General features: G+C 38.7%; 1 protein-coding gene across 3 annotated transcripts; it reads left to right on the top strand.

Moving 5' to 3' along the window:
• The first annotated feature begins 22 nt into the window (after nt 1-22).
• gnl3l (guanine nucleotide binding protein-like 3 (nucleolar)-like) lies at nt 23-15911 on the top strand. 3 transcript variants are annotated; one of them, XM_053652569.1, is made up of 16 exons: nt 73-110; nt 200-240; nt 1020-1125; nt 3905-4021; nt 4487-4603; nt 6713-6796; nt 6895-7030; nt 7238-7341; nt 8472-8616; nt 8701-8788; nt 8874-9048; nt 13911-14053; nt 14225-14361; nt 14468-14616; nt 14926-15094; nt 15298-15911. In XM_053652569.1, the coding sequence occupies exons 5-16, from the start codon at nt 4535-4537 to the stop codon at nt 15363-15365; spliced, it is 1467 nt and encodes a 488-aa protein (XP_053508544.1). In that variant the 5' UTR covers nt 73-110; nt 200-240; nt 1020-1125; nt 3905-4021; nt 4487-4534; the 3' UTR covers nt 15366-15911. The 3 variants fall into 3 exon arrangements, with proteins under 3 accessions (XP_053508543.1, XP_053508544.1, XP_053508545.1); XM_053652568.1 differs by lacking the exon at nt 1020-1125 and having other exon boundaries at nt 23-110; XM_053652570.1 differs by lacking the exon at nt 73-110 and having other exon boundaries at nt 210-240; nt 981-1125.
• The last annotated feature ends 743 nt before the right edge of the window (nt 15912-16654 follow it).

The raw sequence follows: 16654 nt of genomic DNA, 5'->3' as shown, positions 1-16654 counted from the left end.
TTAGTAGTCATCCGCTTCAACCGGAAGAGGTGTAAAAGACTTTTATGTTGCATTAGATTTTTTATTTTTGGAGGAATTTTCACGCACGTGTGAAGCCATGACCAAAGCTAGTGAGTATGCTGCTTTATTTTTGTCTATTTGTCAGTTGTAGTTTGACGTATTATAGCAAAGCTTACGTTGTTTTTTTATCTCGTTACAGGACAAAAGCGTGCAAAAAGACTGGGGTTCTGTGGTAAAAAGGTGCGTAGTTTGTGTAGCTAATGCTTACTAGCCTCTTGTGAAAATATGGGATGAAAATATTACAGTAATGTCCTGAAACCGTATTTAATTACATAGCGTGATTCTTAAAGTTTAAGGGGACACTCTCCTTCTGAGGACCGATTCAGACGTGCCTTTCCCCTGACCCGTTTCTCTCTTCTATTTGTAAAAAATAAATAAATCAAATAGACGTACACAAGTGATAAAAGACGTGTTTTCACTCTGGACTGGACTAATCGTTGGCGGTTCAACAAGCGCTTTGTGGAACAGCTTTAAAAAGGGTTAAAAAGCGCTTTATAAGTGCAGACTATTTACCATATATTTCAATACGTTCGAGGGTTTCAAATTCGCACATGGTTTTCTGTCTTTAGAAGCATTTCAGTGGACCGGAGTAAAGAAACTGAAGTTTACACACCAATGTAGAATCTGCACAATCTTAATACTCTTAACAAAATAAGATTGATCATAAAAATGACATGTTGCTTTTTTATTTAGTCCTGTCCTGAATAAGCTATTTCACATAACAGATGGTTACATATAGTCCACAAGACAATATAATAGCTGAATTTATAAATATTACCCCGTGAAAAAGATTACACACCCTTGATTATTAATACTGTGTGTTGACACCTGGATGATCAGCGACTGTGTTTATATTTTGTGATAGTTGTTCATGAGTCCCTTGTTTGTCCTGAGCAGTTAAACTGTCCAATGTTCTTCAGAAAAATCCTCCAGGTCCTGCACATTCTTTACTTTTCCAGCATCTTCTGCATATTTGAGCCCTTTCCAACAGCGGCTATATGATGTTGAGATCCATCTTTTCACACAGAGGACGACTGAGGGACTCGTACATGACTATTACATAAGGTAGAAATAGTCACTGATGCACAAGAAAGTAACACAATACATTAAGAGCCAGGGGGGTGTAAAGTTTTGAACAGGATGATCAGTGTAACTTGTTAGTGTTTTGTTTTCTGGGAGACATGTAAATATATTATTTAGCATTTGAAGGGCAGTACTAAATGAAACATTTCTTTAAACAAAAAAATTTACACGATCATCCTGTTCAAAAGTTTACATCCCTCTGTAAAATAACATTTTAATGGGTCATACAAGGATCAAATAGACCTGTTCAGTTCGGTTTTTGAGTTGAAAGCAGTGTTACAGGCCATTATAGTTGAACACTGCCTATAATACAGTAAAACACAATTTCAGACACAACTGGATTTGTGAAAACTTTCACATATTGTCACACAGGTGGTGACATGGCAATGTACTGTTACGGCCCAGCCTAGGTTAGGCCGCAGAGAGTAACCAGCTCGCGATTCGAAGTTAACTGTAGCAGACACATGTTATAAAAAGAGAACGGAACGGAGAAACGCAGCAAGCTAACAGGGTTGTTTGAAAGGACGGGATAAATGCATAAGCATTCGATGAAAACCACTCAGTGACTAAAAAATCCTTTACTGCTGCTGTTATCAACTGCCTTTAGATTTAATGTTTGACTTTGTTTTTTTTTTTTTTTTGCTGCCCGGTTATCTGTTCTCTCTGCCATTTCATGTGTGTTTGCGTCTGTGTTTTCATGAAAGCGATGTCATACATAAACAACCCCCCCACCACCCCCCCCCGCGACGTCAGCGGACCAACTAGTCGATAATGACTTTCATTGCCAACGATTTACATAATCAATTTTGTCGATTAGTTGTTGCAGCTCTAAAGTAAGCTGTGTTCAATATGCCATAGAAACCATAGAAAGGCTTAAACAGCACCTAAGTGTTTTTGCGGAGCACCTTAAAGTGTTATGAAACACTAAACTACATTTTCTGAGATTTTAACAGAAGTGTTTGTATCGCACATCATAAAAGATAATCTTAGCAAACGTTAATTTTAATTGTAGGAGAAAACTGGTTAATTTTGAGCTTTTCCTGCTATTTTCATCTTCCTGGTTTAAAATCTCGTCCTGTCACAGGCGGTGACATGGCAATGTACTGTTACGGCCCAGCCTAGGTTAGGCCGCACAGAGTAACCAGCTCGCGATTCAATGGAGTTGACCTTTAAAATGAGGGAGCCAGGCATGACAAAAACAAACAGGTTTGTTCCAAAAGGTTGTGGTATATTGTAACTCACACCATTATATACATATAACTGTACAAAGAACCAAACCAGGCGTAACTTCAGGGTGGGCCAAGACCAAAATAATAAACAAAATAATTCTTCTGTTAGGTAGCTAGCTTACCTAAAAGGAAAATAACAAAGAAAATACAAGTATACTTCTCTAACTATCTAAGCCAGAAACAGAGACAAAAGGACCCCTCTCCCAAAAGAAATGGCAGCCACACCCCTACTGCCGGTGAACTGAGTGCAAAATATACACAGTGGTGTATAGAATAGCCAAACAGGTACAGGGACAACCAAACTCAGGCAAGAGTCAAAAACCAGAACAGCAGTCAGAATATAGAATACAAGCCACACAACTAACACAATCTCTAAATACCAACACACATGTAACCACCTCCAACATCCCACGACATTCTCACTCCTCTTTAAATAGGGTTGTCAATTAGTGATGTCCTCCTGGGAGGCGGGAGCAAGGCAGGCTAGGGCAGGCTGGAAACTCTGGGAGGGAGTTCGGACCTGCGCACACAAATATGGCACCACAGAAAAAAACTTCCCGTCCCAAAGATAGCAGGTTGTAACAATACTATAGTACTTCGATGACATGTCGGTGTTTCATAATTCTTCATGAGCCTGCGTGTTCTTATCCTATGAGAAGATGCTGTCTCTTAATTATTCATGAGCCTGCGTGTTCTTATCCTATGAGAAGATGCTGTCTCTTAATTATTCATGACCGCACGTGGTGCTTTCCTACAGATATAGTAGAGGAGCAAGGCGTTCAAATGGGTCGCAGGTGTTTTTCAGTGGTGTAAGAGTGTGTTTTCTCGGGAGAGCTATGAGAATTGGAGAAAGGTGGACTTCGGACTTGCTCATGAAAGCAGTTTTCGTCTACGCAATGATGCGGTACTCAGTCCTGAGGACTTTTCCATCCCTTCAAATGAGTTGGCTGATTTTTAACCGACAGTTTTACTTGCCTTTTGAGCTAATTAAACCACTTAAAGCTCCACAGGCTAATGTGGTGTGGTAGCTAAACAAAGTTAGGCTGTGTTCACTGCTCAAAGTTTTTTCTCAAAAAAAAAACAACAACCTGCTGTTCCAGAATGCAGTTGAGAATATCCCCCAAAAAAGCTCATAGGATTATGATAAAACAGGTGCTGACTGCTTCAAAAAAGAAATAAATGTTAAAATAAAGCAAGAAATTGTTTGTCGTCTTTGTCCTTTGGATGCATCAGAATAATTACAAATGTATTTCAACATGTTTATTCTTCCTATGTGCACGAGTTAGTGTAATCTACATATATTTTCAATAAATCTCAAATGTTATTGTACTTGTAGTCAAATGTCTATTCTTTTCTCCAAATAAGTGTTGCCAGCTTTCTTTCACAAATATGGAAAGGGTGATGATTGAAAACATGAATAAAACTTCCCCCGCCCCCGCCCCATCCAGCACCACCCCTGGAACCCAGACAGCACCCTCTGAAAATCTAGGGAAAACCCTGATGTTAACCCTGATGTTATTCTCTCTGTAAAGGCCAAAGCCTTTGAACATCAGACAAACCCAAGAGGAGGAAGAAAAGATCCTGGATTGCCCAATGTTTGTGACTTCAAGGGACACAATCAGAAACAAGCTGAACTTCGAAAAAAAAGGGTGAGTATTTATCTTTTCTAGTACTGGAAATCTTATAGATTAGGTGATTTTCATGTGTCCAATAGGTTTTTGTGAGATTGATTTTTCCCTGCTCATGATTTACCATTTTCAAAAATCACAATAACTGATTTATTCAGCCACAACTAATAGCTTAAAAACAAAGACAGGAAAATGAACATTTCTACCATTTCAAAAGACTGCTCTTTGATGTATTTTTGAGTGATAACCAAGTTCTTGTGAACTCTGATGTTAAATTGCAGTGCTCTAACAGAAAATGCGAAAGGTAAAATGATCAGAGTAAACATCACTGGATACTGAAGAAATGTAAGCTTGTATAGTGACAATAAAATCATTAACACACAAGCCTAGTGTCCAAGTTTCCTTCTGAGCTACAGGTGTATTTAACATTTGGTTAGAAATGTAAAACCACATCAGTGTGTCTAAAGGTTTTCTGATGTATTTCAGTTGGAGGAGCAGCAGCAGAGGCAGCAACTATCCAGGGATAGGGAACTTATGAAGAGAAGGAGTCTTGATCTCTTCCAGAAGGACATCCAGGAGCGACAGCAAGAGTTTGAACAAAGGGTTGGTGGCCATCCAGGTGTACAGTAAAACTACTGTACTTCATGACATGTCACTGTTGATTTGATTCCGTGGTTATGGGTTGATTTAGTTTCTTTAGTCCTATGTTGTGATTAAGCCTAATGCAAGTCTAACTTGCAATATTTAAAGTTTAAAGATATTTAAATTGCGATGGCATATGAAAGATGCTTTTCCCATGCCATCTACCCATTCGATACTACTCAACACCACTGTTGTAGGTAAGAGATGTTCTATACAGGAGCTGAAATTAGGTGTGCATTTTGCCTAATTTTTATATTCAAATACATTTTGAAAAGTTTACAAGAAGTTAATGCTTAACCACTAAGAGAGGAGAATTGTTTTTATTAAAGATGCTTCGTTAATATGGCGTATTAAAATATAATTTTCACACTGCAATTAAACTTTCTTCAGCTGGTGTAATTGTTAATGTAATGAGCAGGTAGTCATGTGAAAAAATAAGTACACTCCATGGAAATTGTTGGCTTTTTTGACATATTTGGACAAGCAAACATTTGAACCTCTTTGAAACAGTGCTTATTAATAAAGTTTATACACTATTAAATGGCACACAAATGACATTTTGTAGTAATTTTCAAAATTTAACTGAACAAAAAACAGATTATTCACGTGGAAAAAATAAGTATACATTTATCACACCTTCAAATCCATAAAAATTAGATTCAGGTGTTCAGGATCGGATGTCAGTGATCAGAACCTGCTTAGGGAGTGCAGGTGGAACCTGTCTTAATTATACCCCTCTCATATCTAGTGTCTGGTGTTCCCTTTGCTGTTGAGGTGCGTGTGTGGTGTCATCATGCCAAGATCTAAAGAGTTCTGTAAGGCCTTCACAAAAGGATTGCGGATGCCTATGAGTCTAGCAAGAGATTTAAAAAGTAAAGAAAATCTACAAATGATGCAGATTTCAAACAGCAGTTTGTCCAGGACTGGCCATCCAGGGCAAACCGTCTGATGTAAAATGAAGTCTCCAAGAACACCAAAATTTCATAACAGGATCTGAAAGAGGAAGATGTTGACTTTAATTTCATGTTTTTTATTTTCAAACTATATAATGAAATATTACTAAAAGCTAGAGCTACAGTTCAATTACATTGTAAATCATTGTTAATTCTAAAAACAATGGGACACACTACGGACTTGTAGACTTTGTGAGCATGCGCAACTGATGACCACGAGACCGCAAGTCCATATTGAAGTGCACTATTTGGGACTGGGCCACTGTAGGTTGCTTGTGTGTCTCTTGAGGACCCTAATTGCACTTTTGGGGTGGCACCAGCTGACTTTCACAGCATGCTGCACACCACCTGCATGCATCACCATTCTAAACTCTGGTCAATTTGTCCCCAAAATGAGTGGCTGAATGAGGCAATGACTAACTGCCACCTCAACACTGTGTTGGACCCTGGGAATGTATCAATATGGGCACCCACAAATATTCATGAATATCCCCATGCACACATGTTACCTCCACCAATCGTGCATTTCCCAATGCCTTGACTTGAATCAGGCTTCAAGGGTCCTCCAAAGATTGATGTGTACTCCCTTAGATACTCACTTGTATATGGTATGTTTCTGCTTCATTGAGGGCAGGCCCATCAGGGTTACGGATCAGTGTTCCCAGTTCCATGAGAGAACACTGATCCTGGAAATGCCCTGATTCCCTGCAGCACCAACAAACCTGCTTAGGCTTTATCCCAGTTCTGGTAGGCACAGAAGACTCCCTATGTATAGAAAGAGATGGAGAGGCGGGGGGGAGGAACAGCAAGATGAAAACCGGGTCGGTGGTGCTGGATCTGGGGCCCCGGTTCCTCAATCCCCGGAAGTTGGAACAGAAGGGGGAGAGAGGAGGTAGAGTACGGTGGGGGGGGGAGTTGCCTTGATCAGGAACTGCTTCAGGGTGATATTCTGCCAGCTGAATGGCTTTGAGGGTGTCGTGTGCAAGCTCCACCAGCTCGGTCTCCCTCTCTCAGGCTCACAATGGACACTAAAAGACCACGCTAGACCATGCCTCTGCTGCCACACCTACTCTTGCTTTTTAAAAAAGTAACTATTAATATAACTTTTTTTGTGCAGGAAATGGAAAAGAGAAATTTGAAGAAACATGTCAGTTTTGAAAATGAGAATTCAAGGAAGACGTATTACAGAGAATTTAAAAAAGTACGTACTCCCATGCCTGACGGTCTTCAGTTACAATTCCCAGTCTTTTTTTTTTTTTTTTTGATTCAGTAATACACTATTTGTCCATGTTCAACCAGGTGATTCAAGTCTCCGATGTTATTTTGGAGGTTTTGGATGCTAGAGACCCGTTAGGCTGTCGCTGTCCTCAGGTTGAGCAAGCTGTTGTCCAGAGTGGCACCAATAAGAAAATTATTCTTGTTCTTAATAAAATTGGTAAGTGGAAATGAGAGGTTCTAAATTGCTTAACATATCTTAATTTAAACATCAGGAAATGAAACCTGAAGTTCTGATCTATCATCTAATATTCATTTTTTGATCTTAAACCCAAGTGTCTTCATGGTCTTGACCTTGCTGTTCCAGTATTTTCAGAGGGGACTGTGTAGTGCAACAAATAGTTTCTAAATGTTTGTATTCCTTAAGACCTGGTGCCCAAGGATATTGTGGAAAAGTGGATTAAGCATCTTCGCAATGAGTTCCCCACAGTGGCCTTCAAAGCTTCCACCCAGCAGCAGAACAAGAATTTGGTGAGAGCCCTGGATTAATGGAGTGCATTCACATGCAATGGGATAAAATAAATGACTATGTATGAGTGGACAACATGGTTGGTAGCTACTGTTATTTATATGTAATATGCTAAACTGTCATAATTCACCGGTTTTGATTTTAATGTCAGGAAAAGGTTGTAGAGCTTTAGTTCATGATCAACTGAGCTAACATTTGCTAACCAGCTAACATTTATACTTACATTGCATGAATAAAATGATGGATAAGTAGTTAACATAAGATACCACAAGGCTTGAAATCACGATCATTTTGGTCGCGTATGCTCTCAAAATTTAATCTTTGCGACTTTAAAATATATTTGAGAGCATTTGTGCGAGTGCAAATAATTGCTGTGGTGCGACCTATGTTCATTTCTCTACAAAACGTTCGCTAATTACTACACAGCATGTGCCTGCTGTGAGCTGGTACAGTGACCGGTTCACCATTCGCCACAGTGGCAGGCAGCCAATCAGAACTGTGTCCCAGAAAAATTTGTTAGCCAATGATATTTGAGGCTACAGTCAAGCCAGTTGGGCCCGCCCACTGCTGACAAAAAAAAGAAAAGTATTTGCGTTAGCAGAGCATAGAGATTTTTCCTTGCATGCATGATTTCTCCCCTTTCTGCAGGTAATCTATTTTCCGCTTGTGGTTGTAATTTACCGCAGAGTGAACCTCAGAGTTTTGCCACTGATTTGCCGCAATTGAGAGATCAATTGTAGTTATGGTGCTCCTTAATTTTTGGTGGTGCTCCTAAATTTTTAAAGTTGGGAGCACTAGTGTTACCAAGTAAAAAAATATATATATTTCGAGCCCTGTACCAACTGAAAATATATTGGCAAACAGCAGTCAACATTTACACTTAAACAAACTAGGGGAAAAATCACTGCTGTAGCGATTTTCATCTAGCTCTAGCACAAGTTAATAGCTCTATCATCTGTTCATATTGTCAGTGTAACTTAAATGGAGACATTTTGGCTTCACTTTTTAGTCCCTGTAGCAATGTCCACTTGTATATACAGTCATTAGCCAAAAGGTTGTGTCTTGTTGTTTGTACCTGATTTGTAGTCTTTGGGGTAACAGACTAACTAAAGATTGGATATGCTTTATATAGAAACTTAGCCATGTGCCTGTGAGCCAGGCCACTCAGGAACTCCTGGGCAGCAGTGCATGTGTGGGGGCTGACTGTCTCATGAAGCTGCTCAGCAACTATTGCCGCATCAAAGACATTAAGACCACCATAACCGTAGGAGTAGTTGGTGAGTGCTGTATCATATTACCTCAGCAAAGTAATTTCTGTTAGGTAAAATTACTTTAGTGACTACATTCTTTAATTGTTCTAGGATTTCCTAATGTTGGAAAGAGCAGTTTGATTAACAGTTTGAAGAGGGCACGAGCTTGCACAGTAGGAGCTACCCCTGGTGTAACCAAGTAAGTAAACTCCTTGATACAGTGTGTTCTTGCAACTGTGGTTGTTTGTCACATGTTTTTGTCTTGGCATAACTCTTGTTTCCAGGTGCCTACAAGAAGTGCATATAGACAAACATATCAAGATTCTGGACTGTCCTGGTATTGTCATGACCTCAGCCAGTGATGCTGCTGTGATTCTTCGGAACTGTGTAAAGATTGAACAGTTAGTCGACCCAGTCCCAGGTGTTGAAGCAATTTTACGACGCTGCAGTAAAAAACAGGTGAGTAATTCTCATGATAGTGACTTTATTCTGATTAGGTTTTAAATTGCAGATTACAATGAAAAACCCATTTATTCAATGTCTTTCACTTTGGAGCATAAACAGCCATATGTCTATGACCACATTGAAAATCTGGGAAGGTCTGAAATATTTAAAATAATGAAAGTAATGTTCGGTATCTTGAATATTTAATTTTCAAGGTTCTGCACTATTTATTTGTCCCTATTTAAATGTAAGCAAGCTTGTGATATTGGCTATGTTGTGTACTAAAGGTCAGATTTTTCTAATCCCTAAACTCTTCTATTGAAGCATGTGTTCAGATAACACTCAAATTGATTTGCTCTAAAATGGATGTATACATGTATGCAGATAAATGGTCTAGAGTTGATTTCAAGTCTGGCATTTGCATTTGGAATCGGTTACCGTTAACTCTCAATATGAACTCCAAAGAGTTGTCACTGTCAGTGAAGCAAAAGTCATTGGAGTACCAGAAATGATGATTGACACTGATTCAGTTGGCTTCATGACCAAGCTGCTTATGGACATTTTTTGGCTTCAAACTGTTCCTGTACCAACCAGTTTTGGACTAGCACATAGACTGGGTTGCTCCGTTACTGATGGGTACTGGTACAAAACCAGGGCTTTCATTGTCCTTTTTTACACTCACCAGGACAATGAACTTGTGTTGATGAAGTCACAACATGCTGTTCTTTCTCGGTTACAATGCTGACCTTTTTTGGAGATGGGGAATATGGTGTAATCTAGCTAGTTAATTCATTTTAATTTAGCCATAACTATCAGTATAACAAGTGAAAAACAGCCTTGTTTATGTTAGCTAAATTTTATTTTAAAAGTTCCCATTATCAACTGCAAGATTGTTCACACTGGACGTGACGTTCACATTGTGCACTACAATGGAATGTTAAAATCTCTCAGTAAATAATATGCAAGTTTTAATCAGTTACAGTGTGGATTCATTTGGACTCATTATAGATAGATTTATAATTTATTTGTCCTCAAAGAGGAAATTTGTTTCCACCATGGGTGTGTAAAAAAACAAACACAACACCGTACATATTAACCATCAAAAACAATCACAGACTTGGAGGGGAGAAGAGGACTAAAAGAAAACATCAGGACACCAGGATTATGCCATGTGGAAATAGTTTTAATGAAACTATCATTTGATCATAAATGCTTGTGGATGGTAGATCGAGGGATAGAAAAATGGATAAGCAGAGAGAAATTATGTAATGAAATTGCAGATATGACAGACTTTTTTCAGTTTTAGGAAGCTAGTCACGTGATGAGGATGAGGGTTAGCTAGTGGGTGGCCTGGACAGATAAGCATTAAGTAATCATTTTTATTTTTATTTTTAATCATAGAATTTTTATTGGAAAACCGCATTTTACATATTATCCAACGTAATCCAACAACCCCCACCACACCCGGCCCCAACAAAATAATCACAGCCAAAACCAAAAGAAAGGAGTAAACAAAAAACAGCAAACAAACAGAAAAAAAACAAACAAACCAAAAAACAAACAATTAAAAAAAGATCAAAAGTAAGATGATTAGTATTTACTGTCTACCTTCCCTCAATCCACCTCCAGGGTGCGTACGTCATTGAAGTAGGTAATAAATTGTTGCCATTTTCCCAAAAATTATTCACCCCTCCTCTGATGTTGTACTTGATTTTTCAAGTTTTATAAAGCACATTAAATCTCTAAGCCAGACTGATATAGAGGGTGGTTGTGGAGAGGCAGGCTGAATGACGAGGATAATTCAGAAAAATTTGCAAACACATTAATGAAAAGATCCTCAAAGCATTTCAGACCCTTCTTTTCCCAAAAAGAGAATGTGGAATCTGTAAAGGAGGGGGGAAAGAGGTGGTTATTACATATTGGTGCCATGGATGAGGCCGAGATAGATTTAAAATGATGGCGAAACTGATACATTTTTTAGAGAGATACATACTATTGGATTATCCATGTAGTGTGAAAGGGGTATAGGAAGGGAGGAGAACACCATAGCCGGGAGGGAAGTTGAAATACAAGACTTTGCTTCTAAGTGGCACCATGGAAGAGAGGGGGCCTGCACCCAGAGCACCAGTTTCTGAATATTAGCCGCCCAATAATAATACATGAAATTGGGCAATGAGAGGCCACCACTTAGTCGACTCTTTTGAAGTGAAAATTTGGAAACCCAGGGAGTTTTTCCTGCCTATATAAAAGATGTGATTAATCGGTCTATATTCTTGAAGAAAGATTTGGGTAAAAACAAAGGAATGGACTGAAAAAGGTAGAGGAATTTTGGAAGAATGTTCATTTTTACCATATTTATTCTACCAAGAGGAGATAATGGTAGAGCTGCCCATCTTTGAAAGGCTGACTTCATGTATGAAATTAAGGGTGTAAAATTCACCGCCATTAATGCAGAATAGGAACGGGTGACATTAACTCCGCCATTAATGCAGAAGCGGTGACATTAACTCTGAGATATTTGAATTTTGAATCCTCCAAGTGAAAATGAATGTCAGACTGTTTTATTTTTTGGCCCGATTGGTTTATGGGTAAGCATTCACTCTTTTGTAGGTTCAGTTTATACCCAGAAAATTTCCCCAAGTCATTTAATATGCATATTATCCCTGGAATAGATGCAATTGGATCTGTAACATAAAGTAGTAAGTCATCAGCATATAGGGCTAGTTTATGTTCCCTTGCGGATTATACCCTGAAATACAGTAAGAGTTCTAAGCGTTATCAAGAGAGGCTCAATTTCTATGGCGAAAAGTAAGGGAGACAGAGGACATCCCTGCGCGTACCCCGTGACGAAGTAAAATAGTCAGATTTAGCATCGTTGGTATATATGGAAGCTTGCGGTTCCACATATAATAAACGGATCCATGATATCAGTCCATCCCCACAGCCGAACTTCTTTAGCACCATAAAAAGATATTCCCATTCTACCCTATCAAACGCCTTTTCAGCATCCAAAGAAATGACCACTTCAGAGGAGTTGCTGTTTTGTTTTGAATATAAAATTCTAAGAGGAGTACGAATATTAGAAAAGGAATGCCATCCTTTTATAAATCCGGTTTGCTCCTCTGAAATAATGTTAGGGAGAATCCTCTCTAAATGAGAGGCCAAAAGTTTGCCTGAAATCTTGACCTCAACATTGAGGAGGCTAACAGTTACATAATTACATAATGTTGGGTCCTTCCCATCTTTAAGCAATAGAGTTATAGATGCTTGTCTCAATGTTTGTGGTAGCGTACCTAGTTCTAAGGATTCCTCGAATACAGCCAGAAGTAATGGGGCCAATGTAACATGAAATTTCTTATAAAATTCAGAAGGAAACCCGTCCGGGCCTGGTGATTTCTTAGATTACATAGAAATGATTGAGTTCATGATCTCATCTAAGGTGATGGGGTTGTCAAGTTCAGATGCCAATAGAGGGTCAACTCTGGGAAAATCAATATTTCTAAGAAATGGTCCATGTTACCTGAATTGTCCGGAGATCCAGCTGTGTATAAAGATGAGTAAAAACGTTTAAAAGTTTAATTAATTTCTACAGGATCCGAGGTTAATGCACCACTGGACTGCATAATCTGAGTAATAGAGCGCGAAGCCGCTCGGTTACGCAGTTGGTGAGCCAACAACTGACCGACCTTATGCCCATATTCATAATAATTGCCACATGTATGTAACAAAAGCCTCTCCGCCTCACCTGTCAATAACAAATCGAACTCCGCCTGCAAATTAAACCTTTGTTTATGTAGCTCAGGGGTCGAGTTGAGAGCATATAAGATAGTTCGAATATTATCAGATAACTTTTTTTTTTTTTTTTTTTTTTCCCTTATCCTTACGTTATTGGCATGAGCAGAATAAGAGATTATCTGTCCCCTTAAGAAGGCCTTTAGAGTTTCCCAAAGTAAAGAAGAGATTGAATCAGTTTTATTAGTAAGAAGAAAATCATCTATTAAAGTAGAAATATACTTGCAAAATCCTGAATCGGATAAAAGTAGAGAATTAAGCTTCCATGGTGGGCGAAAGGTGCGATGTGAAGGTAGAAGAATGTCAAGATTTAACGGGGCGTGGTCTGAAATAACAATTGGTAGATATTCAGAGTTTATAACCCGAGAAATTAGAGAGTTATTAATAAAAAAGTAATCAATGTGAGAAAAAGATTTATGTACGTGAGTACAGTTATTTTCTGGAAAAATTGTGACATAAACGTTACTGGATCGCTCCCTTCTTCTCGTTCCGGAATACCGATGACCCGGAGATTGCAGCGCCGTGAACGGGACTCCAGGTCTTTCACTTTATCGGTGAGTAGTTTGTTAGCCGAATTTAGCTTCAGCACCGTCTGTTCCAGTGCTACAGTGCGGTCACTGTAATCGTTCCGGTGCTGGTCAAGCTCGTTAATACGTCGTCCTTGTGATTCAATGCCTGATTTAAAACTCTCAAAAGACGCAACAACTAGGGCCAGAGCAGAGTCAATAGCTGCTTTCACCTGTACTGCGATGGTAGATGTTAGCTCTGTGATCAAAGCGGTGCGGAGGTTTTCCAAGTCAAACGGTAGCTTGTCGCCATGACTCACTGTCATGCTCGGTGAATATTTAGGTTTCCGTAGTCTTTCAGAAGCCATAAGTCCTTTCTGGTTATAATTGTAAACAGAGTAATTGAAAAAGAAGGCACCAAATATCTTAGAAAAGATTCAGGTTACCTGAAAAGCACAATTAAAAGATAAAATGCTCATGAGCTCACTCCACTCGTGTCTTCTAACTCACATGCTCAGCCGGAAGTCAAGTATTACTTCTCTTCTGATGGAAGTCATTGTTTGTATCTGTTCTTTATAGATTATGGAGCACTTCGGTGTTCCAGACTTTCACACGACGCTCGACTTTCTGGCACTGCTTGCCCATCGTCAGGGCAAACTGAGAAAAGGTGGGGTGCCTGACAGCGACCAAGCTGCCAAGAGTGTTCTGATGGATTGGACAGGGTGAGTTTTGTATTAGTAAGCTGTTTCAAGCAGAGTAACTGTTATATGATTTTATGTATCTAGTTTTGTTGGTAGAGGACTGAAGATTGGTTTGTGTGATGAATTAGATAATTTAACTGTTGTAAAATTAAGTTTAGCATGTTATTTAATCATTTTCATTTGTTTCTTTAGAGGACGTATCAACTACTTCACATATCCTCCAGAAACACACCTACTACCAACTCATGTCAGTGCTCAGATTTTAACTGAGATGAGCAAGGAGTTTGACTGGGATGAACTCGAGAAGGGCAACCAGGAGACCTTAGCTGGTATAGAATCATTAAGCTGCAAAAAGTAGCAATTTATATTTTACAGCACTTCTGCCATTCTGGGTTTAGTAGTCATCTAATGAATATTTAATATAATGTATTTTAGAATGTAATCCAGGAAATGTTGAAATGGCCTTTTGCATGAGCACATCTGGACTGACTGAAATGTGCCATGAAGAGCCTGCAGAAATGGAATCCTTGGATGTAGATTCCCAACACACTTCTGAATCTGTGGATGCAGATGATGATCCAGAGGTGCATCATTATATAATTACTACCTCCACGTTTCTGAAAGCATAAATATACATTTTACAAAGCCAGTCCACAATCGTGTATTAATGTAAACTATTTTAGGGTACAGAGTTGTATCTGGTAAGAGACTGCAGATGAGTGAGCCTTTTTTAGGCCAACTCTGGACCATACTCCATTTACAGTATAGTTAATACTGTTCATTAATGGGCAGAGTCCCTGAAAATAAATTAGTAAAAAAGAAAGAAAGAAATTAAACTACTTAGTATTTTTTCATTTTTGTAAATGTCGAATTTATTTTTGTCTGCTTTTAAGTTTGGATCCATGACTGTAGACCTCAAAGCAGGAAAAAGAAAATCTGGTGCAGTGGGGGTTCCAGCTCCCAAGCCTGTGGACTTAGATTTTCTAGCTGTTGACCCGCTTCAGCAAGGCCAGGCACTTCTGGCCGCTAACAAGAAAAGAAAGAAGCAGCAAAAAAGAGCAGGTATTTATTCTCTCTGCCACTTGCAAGTCATATATTTGACTTGCAAAATCTCATTTATCATGTCGTGAAGTTGGCAAAAAAATTGGTGTACTGTATAAATGAATTATTTCTAGGAACAATTTTGTTATCCTGTCAGTTAATGAATCTGAACACATTTTGGGTGTAAACACTTTATTCGTATTTCCTCTCTGCTTTTTCCATAGACAAACTTGCAACGAAACTCTCAGATTCTCTCATGTCAGCCATGAATTTTGCCTTTCTGGATAGCTGAAATTGAGAAACAAGTACAACTCACCGGCAGCAGCTTGAAATGCCTCTGTTGCCAGCAAGTCTAGTCCTTCTTTTTGTTCATTTGTATGCCACAAATACCATCAAAATATACTTCAAACAGGAAGGAAGCTATTGAAGAAAAACTATTTCTGACATTTGACCTTGCTGTGACTGTGACCCTGTGTGGATGAATTCCAAAATCTAACTAGTTCATATGCTGGTTACAATAATTTCATATTCATAAATCCTACAACCACTTAACCACTCTTTTCTTGAGAACAAGTGTTTTGGACAGACCTGAGAACATATTTAAAAAATAATAATGATACTCCACCACCTAGTGGCAGAAGCATAAATGTGCTGTAGGGTGAAATAATTAGATATGCTTTAGGTATGTATATTTCAGTGATGTACATGCGTTTAAATGCTAATAAACATTAATGCTCTTTCCTTATTTTATTATTTTCTTTACTATTATGTATGAATGCAGAATTCTCCATGAGTAATTGAAATCATTTTTAAGAAGTAAACTTCACATCCACCACCACTTTGAGTCATGTTCGAGTTCCTTGAGGTTTTTTGTTCTGTTGGGTGCATGGTAAGTGTAGACATTTCTCTTGATATATCCAAAGTAATGTACAGAGATTACGATTTTAAGCATACATTTAAACGTTTGGGGAGTAACTCAGTCCCTTCCAATACATTTGTTAAATTGTATGATGGTGTACATTATAAGACATCCCTCAACCCCGAGAATGTGGCTCTTGTACTCCTGGCCACTGAAGGCTGTAGCATCCCAACTATAGGGTAAACAAGGTGGCCAGTTCAGAGATCTTGTGTTTTCCCACCTTTTGGAAGTTCTTAGGAAGCCAGAAGTACCTCCTTACTGTGTCCTTAAGCACCAGACATGTTACTGCTCCCCTGAAAAAACTCCCCTGAAGAAGAGCAGAGAGAACCATGCTGAGTAATGAACCTTAATTAAAAAGGTGTTTATTGTGCCTGAGAATCAATGAAAATATATTCCAAAAGAATCTGATACAAGAACAATTCATGTAACAGATTGGCTTAAAATCAGACTCTTCATATACTGCAGAATTCTAGCACATGATTGGTTATTGGGAAAATGAGGAGCCAGCCACATCTTATTAATCTAAATGATCACCTCAGTCTAACAAAGGAGGAGTAAAGACAGAGTTACATGAGGTTACTGGAGTGAAGGTGCATGGTAATCTCAAAATGGTTTCTTCTATGGCACCAAGCAATCAGAAAATAAAACCTTGGGGATGTGAT

The sequence above is a fragment of the Ictalurus furcatus genome, chromosome 21 (assembly GCF_023375685.1).
Source record: "Ictalurus furcatus strain D&B chromosome 21, Billie_1.0, whole genome shotgun sequence".
NCBI lineage: Eukaryota > Metazoa > Chordata > Actinopteri > Siluriformes > Ictaluridae > Ictalurus > Ictalurus furcatus.
The sequence above is the reverse complement of the archived record's forward strand: the minus strand, read 5'-3'. Positions and strand labels throughout refer to the sequence as shown.